The sequence below is a fragment of the Poromitra crassiceps genome (assembly GCF_964638095.1).
Source record: "Poromitra crassiceps genome assembly, chromosome: 8".
Lineage (NCBI taxonomy): Eukaryota > Metazoa > Chordata > Actinopteri > Beryciformes > Melamphaidae > Poromitra > Poromitra crassiceps.
In genome coordinates, this window is record NC_139629.1 from 35989403 (window position 1) to 36012154 (window position 22752).

Genomic DNA, 22752 nt, shown 5'->3' on the forward strand with positions numbered 1-22752 from the left:
GTGACCCCCCACACACACACACACTATTTAAGAACAGTGACACCCCCCCCACACATACTATTTAACTTGTTTATTTGACCAAATATATTTATTAGTCAATGTATTTACCCCCCACTATTTAACTTATTTATTTGACCAAATATATGTATTAGTAAATGTATTTATTTGACCTTTTGCTGGCTGGAGTTGTCCCATCAGGTCTGGCTCTGGAATACTAGTTTTCTCGCAAGCGCATTGGTTCCTGACATTTTTTGTTTGTTTGTTTTGTAAGGAAAAGCTGATGTATGATTCTAATTTATTTGAAATTTTGTTTTTGAAAATGTTCAGCACTTGTTCAACTAATACACTCTAGATGTGTATTGTTCAGTTTGTCTGGTGTCTATATTGAAGATCTGTTTTATTCTTCATTATATTCACTATCTACTTTTTTTTTTTTCTTTTCTTCGTTTCAAAATGTACTGTTGTGTGATGCCTTGCTTGTTAAGTGTTTTGAGACCATGGTGATTTTACACTTTAAATGAAGTTGAATTGAATCTGTTATTTAAGATTTAAATGTTTAGCACATTAGTACATGTATTTATTTGACCTTTTGCTGACTGGAGTTATCCCATCAGGTCTGGCTCTGGAATGTTAAACTAAATGTTGAACTTGTTAGGAATGTTTAGCACTTGTTAGTTAAACTAATACACATGCTTGAGATGTGTATTGTTCAGTTTGACTGGTGTAGTATATATTGAAGATCTGTTTATTCATGATTATATTCACTATCTGTTATTTAAGATTTTTATGAGAATGGGTTTTGCTACTTTGTAAACTCAAGAGACTACTTGACTCGCATGGTGTTTGTTCCATTATAGGAAAATGCAGTTTGTTAACCTGATATGTAGAAAAGAGTAATGTTTTAGTGAAAAGTGGCTTTATTTGTTCTTTCTTACAACATGACGCTGTAGCATCTTACTGTACATACAAGTCACCCACAAATAATAAATAGTATTTAAAGTCATGTATATTTAATCGTTACAGCACCGGTAGTACATAGTGGATGATTGATGTCATTGCACATACAAATTGATTCTTCTAGTTACAATGTCTGATTTCTCCATCCACAACTTTCATTTATTTTGTAATTCTTATAACTTATTTGCAAGGGAGATTTATCAACTTTATCAACTTCAGACGTAAATAAAAAAAATATGGAAAAAAAACTGAAGAACAAACAAATTCACACGCTGTAAAAAATATCAAAAGTTTTTAAAGGTTTTTGCATTAATATACAAAATGTGTCTGCACTTGGGGTATTTTTTGTTACAGTACATACTTTTGGCCTCTGGTACCTATCTCCATATTTTACATTGTGTAAGTGTGTATCGTGAGGTAACACCTGTGAGTTCCAATAAAGGACCACGATGCGGGCACATTCACTTCAAAGACAACGACAGCCGGGCTAAGAGCGCGCTCGCTATCTGCCGGAGGGATGTTAACCAAGATAATGGGGGTTATGGAAACAACATGTACAACGTTTTTTTTTACACAAAGGACTCCGAAAAAGATTTGCCTACATTTTTCCAATTTGAAGTCAAGTCTTATTTGTGATGGTATTTGGAGTACTGCAGTTCTCTTGCACTCTTCACTGATGCTGTCCACTTCGTTTATGGATCTCATCTCGATTTTTTTTAGTCTCTTAGTTGCTCTGATGTTTCTGTCACTCCTGGGATGTTCCTCCTATTCCTCAAAAACATCACATCTTCTGATGTTACTCTTCTCGTCCTGTGATAGATGTATTATTTCTATAAAGAGGACATTTCTGTGATCTGTCTCTCTCTCCTCCTCTCCTCCCCTCCGTTGTCACCCCTCCTCCCAGGAGGTGGAGATGGTGTCAGGTTGCAGGAAGTAATTGTTTAATGGTTTTTGGGGTTGGAGGACTTCCCGGCGGCTGCTGTGCCCTGGCAGGCTGCAGTGTCACAGATTCCAGGGGAGCCCTGGTGTCCAGTCCTACCTACCCTGCCTGCCTCTCCGGGCTCGCCCGGATCTCCTGGAGATCCATCGCGCCCGTCTTTAGCAATTCCAAGAACTCCTGGATGACCTGTGGGCACAGCGGAGTTATAAAATATGATTAGATTATATCATGAAGCTGCGTAATGCATTTAACGACAGTGTCATGCCTTGTTGTGGACATTTGGGTAGTTTGTTATGGTAGTTTGGTGTTTGAATAATACAAATTATCCCACAATGAAAAAAAAAATCACTTTGAAACAGGCAGGAAAACAGAGTATTGTTTAAGTATATTGTATCAGGCCACATGCCTTGGTATCCTTGGTCTCCAACTGGCCCTTCAATGGCTTTGCCAACTTTGCCCTTGTCACCCTGCTCACCAACATCACCTGTTATGGAAACAATGCTTTATGTTACGATGGTTGTTCAATTCAGAAGTCAGGCAGTGATTGGTGGAAGAACACTCTCGGTGCTCCTACCAAGACGAGAACTTCAAAAATCCATCCAGATGTCTCTTACCTCTGGGACCGGGGTCTCCCAGGTCTCCTGGCAGCCCTCTGTACCCTGGTGGTCCACGGGAACCAGGATGCCCAATAGAGCCGCCAGCACCTGGCTTTCCTGCATGCCCAGCAGGGCCGGGGCGGCCCACCACACCTGGAGCCAGGGGTCTTCTTAGGTTAGCAGCCAGCTGTGCGATCTGATCTGAGAGAGACAAGACGGAAGAAGAAGAGTTCCTCGTCAGCTTACCGTTCGGCTCATGAAACCACCCGAGTGAATGATTGACAATTAAGGTTAAGATCTTCACCATCGATCATTGAGCCACACAGCTCTCTGATGTGCTGCTCACTTGCCAGTTTACCCTGAAACACAAGTACGGAAGATATTTGCAAGATGCATGCTCATTCATGAGGTTTATTAAAAGTGACAACAGCTCCCAATAGTTCATTAATATGTTTCAGTAAATCAGAGACATTCTACAGGTTTGCCCTGTATTGTATTGGAATGTACAGAATTTAAAAAAAGCACTCACAGGTACGCCGGTCTTTCCTGCAATTCCAGACAGTCCCTGTTCACCCTGGAAGCCCATTAGTCCTGGTTTTCCAGGCGCCCCTCTGGCACCGAGCTCTCCTTGTGGTCCGACCACACCCTTAGGCCCCAGCTCACCATGTTTACCTGACTATGACCAACAACAACAACAACATGATCTAACAATAATCAGATCAATAAGCTGTGACCTTTTGCTAAAATAAAATAAAAATCCTTACTATGCTTACTAATCTCATTTGGCAATGTACTATTGGGAGAAAAAGGGGGGAAATCCTGAAAAGAAGCGACTGCCGATATGGCATATGTGTCGGAGGAAGCATGTGCTAGTCTACGGCTCTCCCCAGATTGCCAGAGGGGGTGGAGCAACGACCGGGACAGCAGGGGGAATTGGCCGAGCACAATTGGGGAGAAAAACAAAACAAAAACTTGATGAAAAACCTCAGATTTGATCATTACGACTAAACAAGGAGCAAACTCAGTCCCTTGAGACCTCGAGTGGGAGGATGGCTTCTTATTGCTTGATAATGACTCTAGTCTAATGGACACACCGGCAGTAAACAAGTGAGACTGAGTCAGTGAGGCTCATCAGTGCTCTGTCTCCAATTAGATTAATTGTGCTGCCGCTTAACTTGTCTTGTCTTCCCCTTGTGGCGATGTGCGGTGAACAGGCCAATCAAGCCGAAGCAGCAGTAGCCTAGCTCGCACTAATTAATCCTCTTGAACCTGGAATGTGAGCTAGAATCATGTGCGAGTGGGCACGAGCTCAGAGCCAGGCAGACGTTTTGAATGGTTATAGTGAGGGAGCAGACGCCGAGGAGACTTGAACTACGCCGAGGGGACTTGAACTACTGCATATAATTAGACTTTTACCCATAAACAGCACCTGAATGTGCCTCTCCTTTATGCGTTGGAGAAGCACCTAGAGAAGTGGTTTGGAGGGGAGAGGACAGAGGGGATGGATGGGTGAGAGTGGGTATGTCAAGGTTATCAAGTGGGCTCTTCTCTTTATAGAACCACCTCCGTCCACATGGATAGTGGTATAAAAAACATTGTAAAACTGTCGCAGAGGAAACTACCTCACTGCAAAGTTTGAATGAAATAAAAATGATAACTCACCTCTCCTTTTTGGCCAACCGGTCCAAATGGACCCTGAAAATGAGGAAATTGACTTAAGTTTGTATACTAATGACTGATACACAGTTAGTTTATAGGTTACTAGAAGGCTATTGTTTGTCTTTGGATATTGTCTGAGGATTTGAAATTAGGAAAAGACTTACAGGTTCTCCGTTCTCTCCTGGTAAACCATCGCTCCCAGCCACACCCTAAACAGGAAATACAAGAGATCTGAGTACTTGACTAAAAATGAATGACTTATATCATAGAATAGTAACACAATCAAAATAATGCCTATACAGTATACCAACAAATGTCTTTCCATTTTCATTTACAGGATTCCTACACTTTTTCCATTTCAAAATTCCATACTTTTCCAGACTCAAATTTCCAGAATTCTCTGTCAGTCTGTCAGATTTGACATCTGAGTACACAAGGGTGTCACTTTGTGTTGATGGTGGGGACATGTCCCCATTGTAAATGACACCTATGGCCACACCACAATTTGGATGTTTTGGGGGTTGAGCCTCATTGAACGCTTGGACTTTGAAGAACTTCTCAAGTGAAGACTGAAAATCTCTGACAGTTATGACTTGACCTTGTGAGACACAGTGGCTCACAGAGTTGGATTACTGCCCAGCAGTATTGAGGTCATGGGTTCGAGCCTCAGTCACTTTTTAAACGACAAAAGACTGAAAAGCTCTGAGAAAAACTTTCTCAAAAGGTGTGACCCAGTGGCTCAGAGTGTTGGATTACAGCCCAGCGGGTTTGAGCCTCAGTCAATTTTGAGGTTGTGGGTTCGAGCCTCAGTCAATTTTGAGGTTGTGGGTTCGAGCCTCACTCAATTTTGAACGGAGACAGCCAGAGGAAAGAGGGTCTCCCCCCCTGACCTCCACAGAGGTATGAGCGGGGGATTATGAGAGAGAAACCACAGACTGCTCAACTTTTACCAACATTGAAAGAGTCAATGCTTTTTATCGGGAATACGGTTACGCCGACACAAAACACATTTATACTGTCGGCTTTGTCATCTGATTTGAAAGCATAAAGAGGGAGACAGGTGGGATTTGAACCCGTGAACAGCTACACACAAAACAGCTGTTCATCTCACTGAGCTTAGAACCAGGGACTGTCCCGTGTCCTTCATCAGCTTATTTCTATCCGTGTTCAAACTACTGATGATAAAGAAGCATCACTGCTGGCATCTTACAGCCACCAGCTTATCATGTGAACATTTCAGGGCTTTCAGTGGAAGTCAAATTTAAATTTGGCCAGCCTGAACTTGAATCGAAGAATTCACTGCCACAAATTCTTACCATTTCTCCTTTAGGGCCAGAAGCTCCGACTGGACCCTGCGAGGGTGAAAGAGAAGGAGAGAGATGGTGAAAAGTGAATGGAGAGGCAGTATAGTGAGGTGTAGCCAACACCAGTGGCTTCGTGTAAATGTAGGCAGTGGGAGTTGGAAGGGGGTTTGAGGGAAATGAGGTGGGCAGCATGAGGGGGACCAGCAGCTGGATAAAGACCGGCTTTGTTCTGTCCCCAGATTGTGAACAGGAGGCCACTGTGTAGGCCAGCCCTCTCCTGGGCACAGTTTGAGTACACACGCCACAGAGACTGAGGTGGGACGTCCCGGTTAGAGACATACACTCCTCTGATTAGACCTGGATGAGCTGCATGCCCCTGCTGTCTCTGTGTGCGTGTGGGTGTTTCACTTGTGTGTGTGTGTGTGTGTGTGTGTGTGTGTGTCTGTGTCTGTGTGTGTGTGTGTGTGTGTGTGTGTGTGTGTGTGTGTGTGTGTGTGTGTGTGTGTGTGTGTGTGTGTGTGTGTGTGTGTGTGTGTGCACGCGCCCGTGTGCCCAGATATTTGTGAAAGCTCTAGATCTGAATTTTGGAGGCCTTTTGAAGAGTTTATGAGTGTTAGGGACGTACGTTGTCCTGTCTAGTAGCCTACATTTTATACGATATTAGGTCAGCAGGTCAAGTCCTGTAATATGGCCATAGGATAGAAATGGCAATTAATTCCTCAGATTTTGTTTCCTGGTGGTGGTTGGGTATGTTTTGACTGGGTGCCAGATGGGGATGAACGATATATCGACAATCATATTTGTGTCGGCTGATGTTAGTCATTTTTTTAATATATCCGTATCGGTCTGATGAGCAAAATAACAGCAATGTTAATATCAGTTATCATATCGGCCAAGAACTTTATATTGAGAGGAAACAATGCGGTAAATCTATGATTTATGGGCTTTTCCATTTTCCAAATGTTTTGAATGAAGAAAGACATTTTTTCAAATTTGCAGTGTTTACACATGTTTTTCAGTACAGTATGTACAAAATTTGATTATCATAGAAACTTGTTTTTATACGGATCATATCGACATCTGTAAATATCGATTATCGGCCAGCAACATTAAACATTCATATCGGTTACTGTATCGGTCAAAACGTTCATATCGGTGCACCCCTAATGCCAGATGAATGAACGAGAGCCTTGGATAACCCTGGATGTCACTGGAGGCTTCTGAGGATCCTTGGCCCCAGCAGACATTTCATACAAACACAGAGATCAGACTCACCCTGTCACCATATCCTCCACGGATACCAGTAGGACCTGGAAGACCTATGTCCCCGAGGGCCCCTTTTACCCCCTGCAGGAAATGACAACATATTATGACAGCCAAAATGTTCATTGATATATTAGAATAAAACCTTCATTTGATGATGTCACGCAACTGACCTGGAAGCCTTTCCCTCCCTGAGGCCCCGTGTTGCCCGCTGTTCCAATGCCCCCCTGTTGGAAACGGACATGATGATGAGAATCAGAAGAAAGAGCAAACGGTAGTAATACTAAACATCAGACCTTGGCATTTACCAGATTTTATATCTCTGTTTCTTCACTAACATTCAGAGTTATTGTATCTTCCAAAAATGCATAGTCTGTGATAGCGGTCTATGATGTCACTTCCTGCTTCAGCATGCGCACCAAGAGATTTCATCCACCATTTATTTTCCCATAGACTTTTTATAAACCGCTTATGAAAATAGTTTTACTTGGCGAAATCAAGCGATTCAGCTATTCTACTGAGGAATCCTTTGAAAGTGAATCTCTGCCACCCAGCATGGAAGAGGATGTTCCACCTGGCTTTAGCACTGCAGGGTCTGATGTGAGAAACAAAGAGCTTCTCTGTCTATGTGATGAATAGCTGCTCTCACCTCTGGCCCTGCATTACTACAGCTTCACCTTAGCAAGCCACTGGAGCAGCAGCCATACTGCTGCTACTTGTAGCACAGTCTCTTCCCCTTCCAACTGTTAGCATAATCCTTCAGGACCATCGTTTACAATCATTTCTTATTCTGAGATTTCAATATTTAATTGCTTGCTGATGTGTTATTAGAGAGTTTCGGGTTCTATAATGTGGGCGCTTTCCATCCATGTCCTTTTCCAATGATTATGCATTCAAATATTCACAAGGCTAATTACTAGAATATTAGACTTTTTTATCCCGATTTCTCACCGCAATTGTACTTGGCCAATTTCCCCCTGCTGCCCCAGTCGCTGCCCCACCCTCTGCCGATCTGGAGAGAGTCGTAGACTAGCACCATGCTTCCTCCGACACATGCGCAGTTGCCAGCCGCTTCTTTTCACCTGACAGCGGGGAGCTTCACCGGCAGGACGTAGCACGTGGGAGGATCACCCTATTCCCACCAGTTCCAGTTCAGAGGGGGCGCTAGTGCAGCGACCAGGACACATACCCCTAATATGGCTTCCCACCCACAGACACAGCCAATCTTGCCTGTATGGACGGCCGACCAACACGGGGTAACACGGGGGCGCGAACCTGCAACCCTCGTGTTGGTAGGCAGGGAATCTACTACTACACTACCCGCACGCCCAGAATATTAATTACACTTTAAAGTGTTGGCAATGGAGACAGCCCCAGTTTAAGCTAGGCTCCTTTGCTTGTCTTTTGCCGATGAGACTGTCAGGCCTATAAATAGTTTGGTAATATCTGTGAATCAGTTAGTGGATGGATGGCTCATAATTTGGCTCAAAAAGGAGGCAGACTATTCTTACAGGTTCTGTAACTACATACTCTTAATTCCTATGCTTCTCGACAACAATGCACATGTCTGTTTTTACATGTACTGTATACCTGTAACCACGGCAACTTACAGCGACTCCTCTGGGTCCTGCTATGCCCCTCTCTCCCGGGATCCCGATGTCACCCTGTGTGAGTGTAGAGAGAGGTCAGAGGTCAGTAACGCTCACAGACCGGACGCAGCATCGTAAACCAAGTCCCACGTTGAGTGAATTGACTTAATAGAGACTGTAACCCAGTACTTCCCCAAAAGCCCATCAGATACATACAGGAATACCTGGCTCTCCAGAGGGTCCGGTCTCTCCCGACTTCCCTACGTCGCCCTGGTGTGAGAGAAGGTAAAACAGAAGATGCTCATAATCTCTCTCTAATGTTCTCATTTGACCAGCTTTATATTACTTTGTTAAACTCACGAGTGTTCCTTTAGATCCCTTCACACCAGCCTTTCCTTGTAGACCCTGGAAGAGAAGAATAGAATGACTTCAGTAAGGAAATATTCCTATGTTTTAAAATACATGCTACAGCATGCGCCGGGACGCGTCATCAGTGATGTTAGCTGGGGTCGTAAGGTGTTTCGGGTCTCTCAACATCATACACCCTCGCCCAGTAGACCCGGCCGAGGCCGATTAAGACCCCGACCCGCGTCCCAGAAGCAGCCGCTCACGGATCAGCCTTCCCACTCTGACTGCAATGTTGCCCGCGGAAGGGTTGATCACGCCCAATCCGCTGCAATAGAGTTAGTGCTACACCGCAGTATTGCAAGACCCTTCGGTGCATGGAGGGTCTAAGGCCCTGTGTGGGTGACTCCAGGCCGGGCTCCTCCTTGGTCTCACCAGACCCTCCCGGGGAAAAGGCAATCCTACCATGGGCAGAGAGGACGCCTCAAGAAGGCCTGTGCGCTGCACGTCATTCGCCTGCGCCGAGCAGCTCGCTCTAGCCTGAAGGACCCCAGGCCGCCCGCCGATCTTTGCACAGATTTTCAGGAGGCTAATCCGTAGCGTTTGTGGATTTCTCCGTCACGAGAGAACCAGGCTGGGGTGCTAAACCCATCCCGTACCGGATGCCGTCTCTCCGACCGTCAATACTGACTAACTTTTAGGATGTGAAAGAGGGGAAAGATGCTCATGTTGAATATGACAACGGAATGTTTACCTTAACCACTTAAATAGATTGGTACTTAGTATGGACAGTGAATTATATAGAATTTCCTAGTAGTCTCCTAGTTATCCATTGGTGGGACATTAGCAGAGGGGACAGGACACAGTCCAGCCTGGTCTGGAATACTCACAGGAAGGCCGTTTGGTCCTTTCTCTCCGGAGATCCCGAAACGTCCGGCGTCGCCCTACCAACAAAGACAACAGCAGCAATGATGTCAGTCACACTCTCACTTTGGACTCGCCACTGCTGTAAGCAATGAGCATGCTGGACCTGCATGGAGCTTACCTTCTCACCGTCCAGTCCCTGTGTACCATCTTTACCATCTCTGCCAGGAATACCCTGTGGAGGACACCAAGTATGATGCTCATGGATCTGACAGGTGGCATCATTTCGATTATATATATTTCGATTATATATATATATATACAGTATATATATGAAAAATGCAGACATTTTCAGACAGGCACTTACAGGCTCCCCTTTGACTCCTGCTCCACCAGGACCTCCTTTAGGACCAATTTTACCCTGTAGTAAGGGACAGTGAGTCATGTTATTAGCACAACAGATGGACTCTCCTTTAGGGCATGAGTGTATTTGACTCAAGGATGACAATGTGCCGTTAGCGTGACACGGAAAGTCATCTACTTACAATTTCTCCTTTGGGTCCTCTGAATCCCTCTGGTCCTTTCTCTCCAGCATCGCCCTGGACGCATCAGATGAAACACACACACAGCTATTCATTGATGGGACCAGTTGTCTGTTCTCGCTGTGGACTAAGTATCTCCCAAACATGGTCCTTATTGTGTGTGTTACAAACAAGGAGAGACTCACTGTCTTTCCAATGATGCCGGCGATCCCGTGTTTACCTCTGAAACCAGTCAGGCCCTGGACAGAAACAAGAGGAATGAAATCACAGCATATCCGTGAGGAACATGAACACGACTTCAACGTCTGAATTGTTACGGAAGAAGTCGAGCAGAGGAGTAAAAATGCTGTCGCTTACTCGGTCTCCGACAGCTCCCATGGGGCCCTGCAGCCCCCTTAGACCACGTGGGCCCTGAAACAGCATCAGAGCATTTGTGAAACCATTTTTAAAACATCAAAATAAAACTAGGATTATTTAACAATTCCCCAAAGATACCCTGCATATATGGTGTATTGAATATGCCAGTGGGCAACGTTGACGTGTCGCCAACAGATGAAATAACAACGGGAGTCAAATATTGTGAAATACGCCTGAATTCTGTTGATGTGACTCACCTGCAGACCCACAGTGCCTGGGATACCTGGTGGGCCAGGCGGACCAGAGTCTCCCTGGAGAACAGCACAGGACACATGGTACAGAATCAGAATAGAGTGGTGGAAAAATGAGAAGTTTGATGGAATAAAAAGAATCATTTAAGGCTGATCTAACCAGCTTCTGGTTACTTTGTGGCGTGTAATGAACTCACCTTCTCCCCGTCTTTTCCACCTTCTCCCTTGTCTCCTTTATGCCCGGTGTGACCCTACACGAACAAAAAGATGAAAAAAGTGTGTGAGGGGGGGGAGGGGGCAGAAGTGAATGCAGACATTAGAGCAGAAGATGTCCTGAGGACAACAGTGAGTGTGGGTAAAATAATGTGACGGTGCATATTTGAGGAGCGTACATTCCAAAAATAAAATGATAAACACGACAACGATAGCAACTGTTCTCACCTTGAACCCTGGCATCCCAGGAGGACCAGAGGGACCAGGGGGGCAGATTGCAGGACACTGCGGGAGATAAGAGAGAAAGAGCTGAGGACCAGTGGACGTCGGATCTTGAGTTGACTGCAGCTACAGTGTTCCAGCTGGTGCGTCACATGGTGGATGAGACTAGGCCTACTGAAAACTTACCAGAAGGTCACCACTGCCGTCAGGAAGCGTGCCAGGAAGACCCTTACAGAGGGAGGGATGAGAAAACACAGCAAGCCATTATGGGAGATTCAGATAATATGAAGGCATCACGCAGCCTTGGCTCAGTGCAGGGTCGTTTGGGTGGAGAGGCCATGCATTTCTATTTTCTCAGCCAGCACGGTGCCTCTTTGAAGTGATGGTGTAGTTATTCAGCAAGACGTCCACTGGGTGGCAGTGGAAAAGTGTGTGACTGCATTGTATCAGCCAAGCCCCAAGTTCCTGTTCAGACAACTGAGGCCAATGCGGAAGTACCAAAACCTGGAGTTCCTTGAATAGCCACTTGAGGGTGGCCCCAAAAAGGAGCCATTCCCCATTCACTCTCATGTTAAAATGCCAGAGTTTACAGCCTAAATAAACATGTTTACAGCCAGGTAGAAAAAACTGTTTTGGTCACTATAGATCATTTCACCTTGACATCATATGCTAATTTTTCATAGTCCGGATCGCAACATAGGAAGGGGTGGGGTTATGCTGTGTGTGGGGGGCTATGCTGTGTGTGTGGGGCTATGCTGTGTGTGGGGGGCTATGCTGTGTGTGTGAAGTGCTGTGTGTGGGGGGCTATGCTGTGTGTGTGGGGCTATGCTGTGTGTGTGAAGTGCTGTGTGTGGGGGGCTATGCTGTGTGTGGGGCTATGCTGTGTGTGTGAAGTGCTGTGTGTGGGGGGCTAGGCTGTGTGTGTGAAGTGCTGTGTGTGTGAAGTGCTGTGTGTGGGACTATGCTGTGTGTGTGGGGCTATGCTGTGTGTGTGAAGTGCTGTGTGTGGGGGGCTATGCTGTGTGTGGGGCTATGCTGTGTGTGGGCCTATGCTGTGTGTGGGGGGCTATGCTGTGTGTGTGGGGCTATGCTGTGTGTGGGGCTATGCTGTGTGTGGCGGGCTATGCTGTGTGTGTGAAGTGCTGTGTGTGTGGGGCTATGCTGTGTGTGGGGCTATGCTGGGTGTGGGGGGCTATATCTGTGTGTGGGGCTATGCTGTGTGTGGGGGGCTATGCTGTGTGTGTGAAGTGCTGTGATCATCAGACCTCTCTGGATGATAAGCAAGTAGAGCAACCTGGCATCAGCCGTACCAAATGCAACACTTGGTCAGAGGGTGAATGACGGTCAATCAGACAACAACGAGAATACATTGGTGCTTATTACATTTGTTACATTTCTGCAGAAATCCAACTGAAACCCCATCGGATTTGGCTGAAGTTGAGGATGAACTTGAAGAAAATGAGAAAAATAACCTAGTTTGAGATTATATAACCCCCCTAACCACCCACAAAAAAGTAAATAAGTAACTTTTACTTAAGTACATTTTAAATGAGCTACTTTTTACTTTTACTCAAGCAGATTTTTTTAAACCAGTAATTTTACTTCTACTTAAGTAAAATGTCATCAATGTAACAGAAGTTCGACTTGACTTAAAAAAAAGTACTCTTTCCACTCCTGCATGACAACTGTTTGGGGAAACCAAACCGTTACCAGGTGTAAAATGATGATAGGTTGACACTTACTGGGAGTCCGTCAGGGCCAGGAGGTCCAGGAAGTCCTCCAAGACCCTCAGCACCCTGATGAAGGGATAGAAGAGCATCTTTAGCATCTTGTCACTTGAATGCCATTCAGACAAACATACAGCAACATTTAAACTTCATGATGAACTAGAAAAGTGCACTCAGCAGAGTGCAGATCTCCGCCAGGCTCCGCTACGCCAAATCATAACTTAACCTAAACGCAACTGCAAAGGGCACCGCTACAGGAAACACTGATGGGGGAACAGACTTGGACACAACACCTGTTAACACCAACTTCCTAATACCTATGTAATACCTACAGTCAATATATACATCATGTTAATGTTGGGTTCATTTGTTCGTTCAATCAATCAATCAATCAATCAATCAATCAATCAATCAATCAATCAATCAATCAATCAATTTTACATTTATATAGTGCCAAATCACAAAAAGAGTTATCTTATCTAAGTTATGGTGGCGATACACTGTACCTGGGCAACTTTTTGGTTAACATGACAGTCAGTCAGCTAGGCTTAAATCTATGATATCAAAGTCTGAGCCGATCACATCTGTCTGCTCCACTTGACATCTTATCAGTGTCTCTGACAACAGTCCTAGCTGAGATCAGCTGGTCACAGTCTGTCGCTACAATCGGTCCTGGTTCATCTTGGGCGACTGCACTCCTGAAGCAGAAACACGAGGCTAGTCCACATATTATTTAAGTCCTCTTTCTCTCCAGTGGTTATTCTTATCCTCTCTGTTACGTTGCATCGTGCGAATTTAGGCCAAACATGCACCTGCACATTCTGCTAGAGCTGAGAGTCATTATGTCACTATGGGATCGCTGAGACTTCTCCTCAGTAATACTGTTACTGCTGCAGAGGCTCATGTGTGGATTTCGTTGTCATTTTTCTCTTCACATGATGAAGTAACTGAATGATAAGATGATGAAATTTCCCCCGTCACCAATTCTGCGCTGAATCAACTCTACCGCATCAAGAATGATTAGATCCTCTTGGGATGGGTGGATAGAACTCTTCCCGTGAGGATGACCGGGCTCATTTGGAAGGTTAGATAGATACTCACCAAGGGGCCCTGTGGGCCGACTCCGCCTGGCAACCCATTGGTTCCGGGTAGCCCCTGCAATCACAAGAAACTGGGCATGTGCAAGAAATCACAGTGCATATGTAGGCTAGATGTAGCACACAATGTGGAATATAACAGTGTATTCACCTCATGTAGAAGAGACAGTCTGGCTTGAGAGACTAACAGGAAGTGTAAACGCAATCGGAAGTTCTGATTGTGTTTAACACTTGACTCATATATGTGAGTCAAACTAGGTTTGACCAGGTGAGTCAGACTAGTTTGAGCAGGTAAAACAGCCGGCGTTTTGAAAAGGAACTCGTGGCATAATGGGTCAAGTGGGCGGGGCTACATAAGGTGAATACTCAAGCACACTCCCCCAACATACGCACAGAAGATGGCGCTATTCAAAAATGACACTCATAAAGCTCTCTGACTCTTTCTTCTTCACTCTCTCACTCACAGACAGACATGCACACGCCAGTGTTGGAGTCAAGTCACTGTATCTCGAGTCCTTCGTGTGTTCGGGTCCAAGCCAAGTCCGAGTCACCTGTGTCGAGTCCCCGGGCCATTACCCGAGTCCCAATCCAAAGTCCAGAGTTAACCTACTGAACATGAGGGTGAATCCACGTGTAGGTGGAACACACGTGCCTGTCCTTGCACAAAATTGAATAATGTATTAATGTAATAAATGTAATAAATTAAATTGTAAATTAAATGAATTAAATGTATGAATATAGCTATCAATATCTTATGCCAAATTATTAGGGCCTGTGAGTGAAATATGATTAACAAAATAAAGAAACAGTATTTATCAATAAAGGAGTCAGAGTCCTAACTTCCGAGTCTGAATACATGAACGCTCGAGTCCGAGTCGAGTCACGAGTCCTGAAAACGAGTCCAGGCCTCTGTCTTGAGTCAGAGTCCAGGCCTCGGGTGCTACAACACTGGCACACACGCACACACACACACACACGCACACGCACGCATACGCACACGCACACATACGCACACGCACACGCACACGCACACACACGCACGCACGCACGCACGCACGCACACACACACACACACACACACACACACACACACACACACACACACACACACACACACACACACACACACACACACACACACACACACACACGCACACAGCAATAATATACATCAACAGAAAGATAATGCTCTGTACTCACTGCAGCTCCTGATCTCCCTCTGCCCTACGGAAGACAGGGGAAGGCAAATTAAGTCACAAACACCATGGGAGATATTTTGCTCACATTGTCAAAGTCCACTGTTAATACTGTTTTATAGATGCTTTGAAAGTCTGTCGCGGGTCATTGTTTGTGAACTCTAGATCGATAAACATTGTGGGGAAATGTCTGCTTGGAGCTGAGTTAGTCATAAGTTAAACAGGAATATAATAATTCAAGTGAACTCTCTTGGCACTAGATATATGAAGTGTGAGAAGCACTGGGAATATCTAGGAATGAGCAGTGTTGTTAGGGTGGAGATGATGTTCGATAGTGAAGTGGTTATTGGAGGACAGAGATCATAACATGAAGTTATCTGTGTGATGATGTTGCACAGCGTGTGGGGCTACTTACAGCAGGTCCAGCTGGCCCAGCAGGTCCAGCTTCACCCTGTCAACAAGCAGGCAAAACCTCTCAGATAACAGCATTTCATCAAAATAAACCAGGGGACATTGATGGCACAAAACTTCACATGACAATGATCATAAGCTTATCAATATCTGACGGCAAGGAAATTCAGATTTTCCTTTTGTGACTGATATTCAGGATTGTTAGCTTAAAAACATAAATGTTATAGTAGTCACACAACGAGGAACATTCTGAGTGGTCCAAGGTGATCAAACTCAAAGAAATGTCCCTTTTTTCCAAGACTGGACCCCCAACCAGGGGGTGACCTGACTGGCCGAAACTTGTGACTTTGTTATCCGCAGCTTACCTCTGTAACACCTCTGTTGTCTTTGTGATTGATTTGTTTGTTTTGTGTTGTTGTCAAGTGTTTTTTTATAACTCTTTGAAAATAGAAATCACCAAAAAAAAACATTTATAGTATTCTTTAAATGGAGATGTTCTCAGAACCTAATCTAAAATGAATGGGGATTTTTTCGGGTTCTCTGTTCCATATTATACAAACACACAACATATGTGACATTTTGTAGTCCATTATGAATGCTTGCTATATGTTTGCATGAATGCTGAAACGTGTTCTTCTGCTGCTGTGCTGGATTAAAACTTTCGTGTCAGCGCTGCCATTTCCTCTGATTCTTCATATATTATGTTTGCGTGCACATTCACATCAACTCTGTGTTGGTGCAGAGGAAATGTGGAGACAGTGTTTACTCTAAATCTAATCATAAATGGGGAGAAGGGGCAATTATCTTTAATTTCATTTCAACCAATGAAATAAATGAACACCGTCATCATTAAGCTTGAGTGACTGTTTGTGTTCATGTTTATCTCACTAAAGAGGGCCGCCTCTCAACCAGCTCTTTATGATTGTAAAGCTGTGTGTTTGCACGTGGTGGTGTGTACTGCTGGACACAAAATGCTTGTCACTTGAGAGACAGTCAGAGACACACATAGACGCATCTCTGTGTCTTCTCTGTTTCAATTTTTGTCCCACTGATGATGTCATAAGAGCAAAATCATCGAATGACATCACTGATGATGTCATAAGCACTGATGATGTCATAGTGATGATGATGTCAAAGTTGAGCAATTGTGCACTGCGCATGCCACTTTTAGGACTTTTGTGACGCATAAATACATTTTTTAAACACGATTTTCAGAAAACGCTTCAAAAGTCATACAAATGGTCCTCGTTTGTGAAGATTATCTTGCTGAACACAAACTTCGCTGTTTCATACATTTGTGTTAACCACAGAGATTATTTTATGCATTTAACCGAAATCCCCATACAAAAAAATCCCATTGCTTTCCCCCCCTACGAACCAGCATGGCGGCGATTTCTGGCTAAGCCTACAAAAATACGTCATCCCTGCGATACTCGATATTGTATGAACTTTGTATTATTGGTGCAAGAGGGCATTTCACAATTTTTTTGTAATAAGATATTTGTTCTATGTACGCCTTCTTATTTCTTTCCCTATCGCCAATTAGTTTACATATTACAGCAATTATTTCAGGCACAAACTAATTACTCCTACACAATTCCGCTTTTCTTCTTAACCTTCATTAGCATATCTCCTCCTCCTCTAAAAACTCAACTCCCCCTAATTTGCGGCTCCCCCCCCCCCCCCCCCCCCCCCAGCTGTATTTGGAGTGTCTGTGTGGACAGAAGACCCCAAGAAACCGAGCCTAACATAGGGGTGTCACACTGCTCCTTTGCATTCCTCACTGTGCAAACAAGACGAGAGGCGACACTGGTACACAAATCATAAACACACAGCTGTGTGTGGGGGAGGCTTCAAATGGTCCTATTACCTACAAATAATATACAGCAGATGTGTCTACAAATCTGAATAAACACAACCGTACATCGAAACGTAGTGACAGTGGATAGTTATCACTGTATGTCGGCATGTAGAAGAGGCAGAGAGCGGGTTATGGTACGGCGAATTACCTCCTGCTACTTCTCAAATCCCACCAGTTTGATCCTGCTTGTCTGCGTTTCTGCTCAGCAGAAATCTCAGACAGGTTTGTGAGCCGGTCATAACAGTGGTAATCCCAGTAATTAGGGACATTGGTTGACGCGTGCTTCCTCGTTAGGTTGGCTAATTAGTTAAATTGCCCAGAAGTTGATCTGTCTTGACAGTGCCTTTGCAGCTGCACGGCTGAGATCCCGGAATCTTTATTCCTAATGCTGTAATAGCTCATATTTAATGCGTGATTGAGAACTCTTCGTTCCCGCCCGCCTGCTCCATCCTCGGATGTAGCAGAGCTTTGATGGCATGCGTGTTGTAATTCTCTGTCTCTCTTGTATCACTCAGAGGATAACACCTGTTTGGCTCAGCATCGGGCCAACAGATCGCCGGCTCCTACAGTCTCACTGGTTTGGTGGGAAGCAGCGTGCATTCCGGGCGGGATTAAAAGGAATCAGCAGCCGGCAGCAGATCAATCCGATTCGGCGTGCCGTCACCCGATCCCTCATTAAAAACATTCCCACCGAGAGCTTTGACGGATCCAGGCCGACAGAGGAAACACGGACCTTGGCCCTGTGTGACCCCACCAAAGATCTCTGCATCACAGCACCCAAATTAACAGTATGTTTGCGTGCGTGTGTGTGTGTGTGTGTGTGTGTGTGTGTGTGTGTGTGTGTGTGTGTGTGTGTGTGTGTGTGTGTGTATGTGCGTGTGCGTGTGCTCGTGCATCTTTGTGCTCGGCTTCAGGTGGTTGATGAATGAGTCTAAAAGGGGGTCTGTCTTGAAGAGGTCATAGGTTGAGGCCACGTCTCGTCATAGACGCTGGGATAGCTGGCTCAGCCTGGCTGGGGGCGTGGTCAGGGTGGGGTAAATTCCCCCGTTCTATCCATTCAGCAAAGTTAGAATTTAGCTGATAGCCCAGCGCAGGCAGACACGATCGGGGATTTAACCACCGCAGTAAACGCACATCTGAGCAGACGTCTTGTGTTCTGCTCTAGAACCCCCAAACCTGTAGTTTAGAGCCGCAGCACCGTCTTTTGGTGAGTCAGCCCATGAGATATATGGGCGGTTTTACCCCACTCGCGCGCCAGCCGTTTAACATTTTGTGGGCGTTCCCAGACATGCGGACTGTCTCTATGGAACTCAGTGGGGTGAAGAACCCTGGGGAGCACCCTCGCTATCCCAGAGGGACCACAAGGCGGACACACACTTACTGCTTCTCCTGGAGAGCCGTCCTTCCCAGCAGGACCATCAGGACCTGTCAAACCCTGAGAAGAAAATGGAACAGTCAAACATCATTGCCTCACATTCGGCCATGATACTGCTGCAAGCTCGATCTACAGTCTATCATCTAGAGTCTATATGACAGTCGTTTTCAATCCTCATCCAAAGGGACCAAGTACTGCTGGTTTTCCATCTTATCAGGTAGTTGATTGCATGATTCAACGCACATCCCCGATGTAAAACACTCCCTGGTTAGATGGGTAGCCCCAAAACCAGCAGGACTGAGACATTTGATGTCGGCATGGGGAGAGAAAGCACCCTGACATTCCTTGGCAAAGACAAAGGTCGAGTGTTGGTGTTTGGGTGAGAATTGTGTGTGTGTCTCTCTCTCTCTCTCTCTCTCTCTCTCTCTCTCTCTCTCTCTCTCTCTCTCTCTCACTTACATCCACTCCAGGAAGTCCTGGCAGGCCGGGCTTTCCGAGTCCTCCTGGTCCTCCTGCTTTACCTTTGGTACCCTACAAAGATAAGAGATTCATGAAAGATCTTATACTGAATCCGTCATTTAACCGACTGAGCGATTGTGTTGTACTCCTTTTCTTATCTGAACATCATGAAATGTGGATTAAAAAAAGAGAGAAAAGCTATTGGCATACTCACTTGTTTCCCTGGAAGTCCAGCAGGGCCATCTTTGCCCTGTTAAGGAGATGAAAGATGTAACATTATAATAAATAAGTAATGTACATTTCATTCACTTTCAAAAGGTCATTTTTTGGTACATCTAGAACACTTTACACTACACAGTATTGGGATTATCCAAGCAAAGCTCTCTGAAATATCACTGCTACAATGGCCCCATAGACTTGTATCTACCATACATGGTTAATGTTTAATTATAGAAGCAACTTTTCCTCATTCAGCTTAATCACATCCTTAGAGTGGAATGCCAACGTGATCAATTATAAACTGGATTAAAAGGGGCAGTGTGTCTACAACGTGCTTCAGCATACCGGTATACGACATAATTAGTGGTTGGCTTCTGGACTGAGCAGGGAGAAGGCAAACGGTACAAAAAGGACCCAGTGCCGCATGGTCACATGATGAAAGCCCCATTTTGGTTTGGACTGGGGGCTGGAGGGGAGTGGGGAGGAGGTGTGAGGTGAAACCCTAGCTGCTCTCATAGGGTTGGGGAATGCATGAATGGGCCCTCTGTGTGACTTGGCCTTACCTATTTCGCTGGAGTAACAGAAATAACTACAACAAAAATGCTCTCACATTCCCCAGCCCTGGATACAAAAAAATACACTTTTATTTATATATATATATATATACTTTTTCTGTTTATTTTCATGTAGTAGAAAAGCTGTGAGACAATTAATAAAGCAAATGAGGATTTAAATAAGCTTATCAAAGTAAGGTGCCTTGTGACATTTTTTTTTTTTTTTGCTTTCATAATCCAATTTCCCCTTTCAAATTGTACAAATAAAGTTCTACATCTGTTTTGCATTCCTATTCTCACCGTCACTGGGCTTTTGTAAAATACATCACATCCTACTTGCAGCCAAAACCCTGCCTACCTGACAAGCGGAGGGAGGCAGAGGCACCTATGAAATACCTGTGGGGAGGGGCTATACATGTTGTGGGAGGAGTCAAATGTGATAACCTGTGGGGAGGGGCTGGATGTTGTGGGAGGAGTCAATGTGATAAAAACTAAACAACTGGAAACATTTTGGCCACATGCATTGGCTAAGAAAACACTTCATCTTACAGATAATTGAGTGGGACTTTGATTTTGTCATGCGATATTAAGTAAGTGTGGAGTGACTGAGTCGACCTTGAACAATCTATTAATATTAATATGTTACAAGGTGTCAATTTCAATATATACTTTTAATTTGATGATCTTGATATGCACCTCAAAAAGGTCTTTCTTGTTTTATTTTATTTTTATGGAAAATACAAGGAAAATAAATCAATTGCTTTATTAAGACGCTGATCTACTGATTGGGTTCATTGGCCTTTAAATGTAAAACCCTGCAACAGCTCCACTCAAAGACAGGTTAGTCTCAAGTAGAAGCCTTTGGAGTCTGAACAACTCACATCAGTGCCATGCTTTCCCAACGGCCCTGGAGCTCCAGGTGGCCCACTGGCTCCTCTGGGACCAGGCCTCTGCAATAGAGTTCAACAAAATCATTCAAGTCACACTATAAAATAGTATAAAATATATATTCGGCAGCCATTAATAAAATTATCCCAAAGCAGACATGTGTAGCTTATGGTTTGATATGGATTGGATGAAACAGGAAGTCAAGAAAATTGCTTTGGTGTATTTTGGCATCTAAATAAACACACACAAAAAAAGCGCAGTACAATGTTTACTACATTTCCATTTCTTATAGGATAATGGGACATCAAATCCATGATAAAGGATGTCATAGCTACAAAGACGCGCGCGTAAAGACGCAGAAATGTGCCATTACGCACAAGAGGAAGGCTAAAACAGCTTTTCAACTAAACCATTCTCAGCAGTTCACGGTTCACCTAAAAAAAATAACTTATTTCTCCGAGGACTTGATAAATAAGCCCCTGATTTTGACTCAACACCGGGGTCTGAAATATGAACAAAGGTGGCATTGTGCGTCATGCCACTGATCTCCAAGCCATGCATTCCACAGGTCCAGGGAAAACATAACCACAACTTCAGAAAATACTGCGAGACTCATAGCCACCTGCAGCCAATTAGGCCTGGATATGATATGACATGACCTGATATAGCGATGACGGGCCATGGCTGATCAAATCAAAGTGAATCATAGAACCAGGTAGCAATAACCTGACATCCATCCATTCATAGATCATTGCGCAAATGAAATGAATAACATGCGTGTGTAGAAGAGCATACAACGAATAATCATTATTTATGGCCTAGCAGAAAACGGGGCCAAATAGTTTAGGGTAGAGAACATGCAGGTCAGGCCTGAAGGATTCATATCACCATCATCCCCACTACCAGCAACGACATGATACTGTGAAGTTGGTGATCCACAGGCCACACACACCTGCTCCAAAAAGTAAAAAAAAAAAATAGGCTACGCACCAAATGGTGCCCTGAAGGTGTGATGGACGATGCAGCAGCAGCAGCAGCTGGAGCCTACCTGGGCTGATGCTGATGTCAAAAGCTGGCAGAGCAAGAGGACCCCAAGCGCAGAGAACATCGCCATTCCTTATAACCAGTTTGTGCGGAAAAAAAACAGTCAAGCCCCCGGCCGGTTCCCTGTCCTCGGTCTCTGCCCCCCCGGTGTACAGTCCGCAACGGAGCCTTCCTTCACCTCACCGCGCACAGTCCCTGAATGGCTTTCACTTCGCTTCCAGATCAACCCGAGCCTCCAGCCGAAGGGGCTGTACTCAAGTCTGCCGTGCTGCACAGATGGGTGAGGGAGGGAGAGGAGTGGGACATACACAGCAAGCAGAGGGCAACCATTTCGGAGCCCAAGAAAGTGGGCTGAGCTAAACATTTCGGGATGATATGCGGGTGGTAGAGCTTTAGCCAATTAGAAAGTGACCATCAAAGATCAGTCTTCCCTGCAGAGTTTAGGGTTCTCCAAGGGTTCTTCGATCCCTGCAGAGTTTAGGGTTCTCCAAGGGTTCTTTGGTTCGGGTGGAGCAGAGAGTTGAAGCGCAATGATTCAAACAGCCATCTGATTTGTTAATGCATAAGCAGCAGCAGCCTTTGAGTTCTTCACTCTGATTTGACAGTTCATAACTGACGGGGTTTTTACAGCTTCTACTCAGAACCATTTGCGCATGAACCCTTTTTTGTCAAGTGTGCAGTAGTTTAGTGGGATGGGCTGCATTTCCGGCTTGGTCGTCTTGATACCATGAAGCTCAGCCTTACCTTACACCCACCCCACTATCCTTACAGTTGAACAAGGGGTGCCACGCAGAGCCAGGAATAGCTCTGCTGCTGCTG

The 22752-nt window shown here is 44.8% G+C and overlaps 1 protein-coding gene across 1 annotated transcript; it reads right to left on the reverse strand.

The window, feature by feature from the left end:
- Positions 1-905: 905 nt before the first annotated feature.
- Positions 906-22208, reverse strand: col9a3 (collagen, type IX, alpha 3). Its single transcript, XM_083641962.1, has 32 exons — positions 21938-22208; positions 20883-20951; positions 19443-19478; positions 19229-19300; positions 18776-18829; positions 15538-15573; positions 15127-15150; positions 13931-13984; positions 12845-12898; positions 11289-11330; positions 11109-11165; positions 10865-10918; positions 10674-10727; positions 10417-10470; positions 10245-10298; positions 10063-10116; positions 9885-9938; positions 9699-9752; positions 9544-9597; positions 8669-8713; positions 8525-8578; positions 8330-8383; positions 6893-6946; positions 6732-6803; positions 5469-5504; positions 4317-4361; positions 4156-4188; positions 3023-3169; positions 2798-2852; positions 2512-2694; positions 2304-2381; positions 906-2083 (listed from the first exon to the last, which is right to left on the reverse strand). The coding sequence occupies exons 1-32, from the start codon at positions 22001-22003 to the stop codon at positions 1899-1901; spliced, it is 2037 nt and encodes a 678-aa protein (XP_083498088.1). The 5' UTR covers positions 22004-22208; the 3' UTR covers positions 906-1898.
- Between the last annotated feature and the right edge of the window lie 544 nt (positions 22209-22752).

Excerpts from the sequence above, each read along its gene's own strand:
- col9a3 (XM_083641962.1), bottom strand. The coding sequence starts at position 22,003 with ATGGCGATGTTCTCTGCGCTTGGGGTCCTCTTGCTCTGCCAGCTTTTG. Across the intron at positions 15,574-18,775 it reads ACGGCTCTCCAGGAGAAGCA|GGTGAAGCTGGACCTGCTGG; the intron begins GTAAGTGTGTGT and ends GCTTGTTGACAG. Across the intron at positions 15,151-15,537 it reads CTGGGCCAGCTGGACCTGCT|GGCAGAGGGAGATCAGGAGC; the intron begins GTAAGTAGCCCC and ends TGTCTTCCGTAG.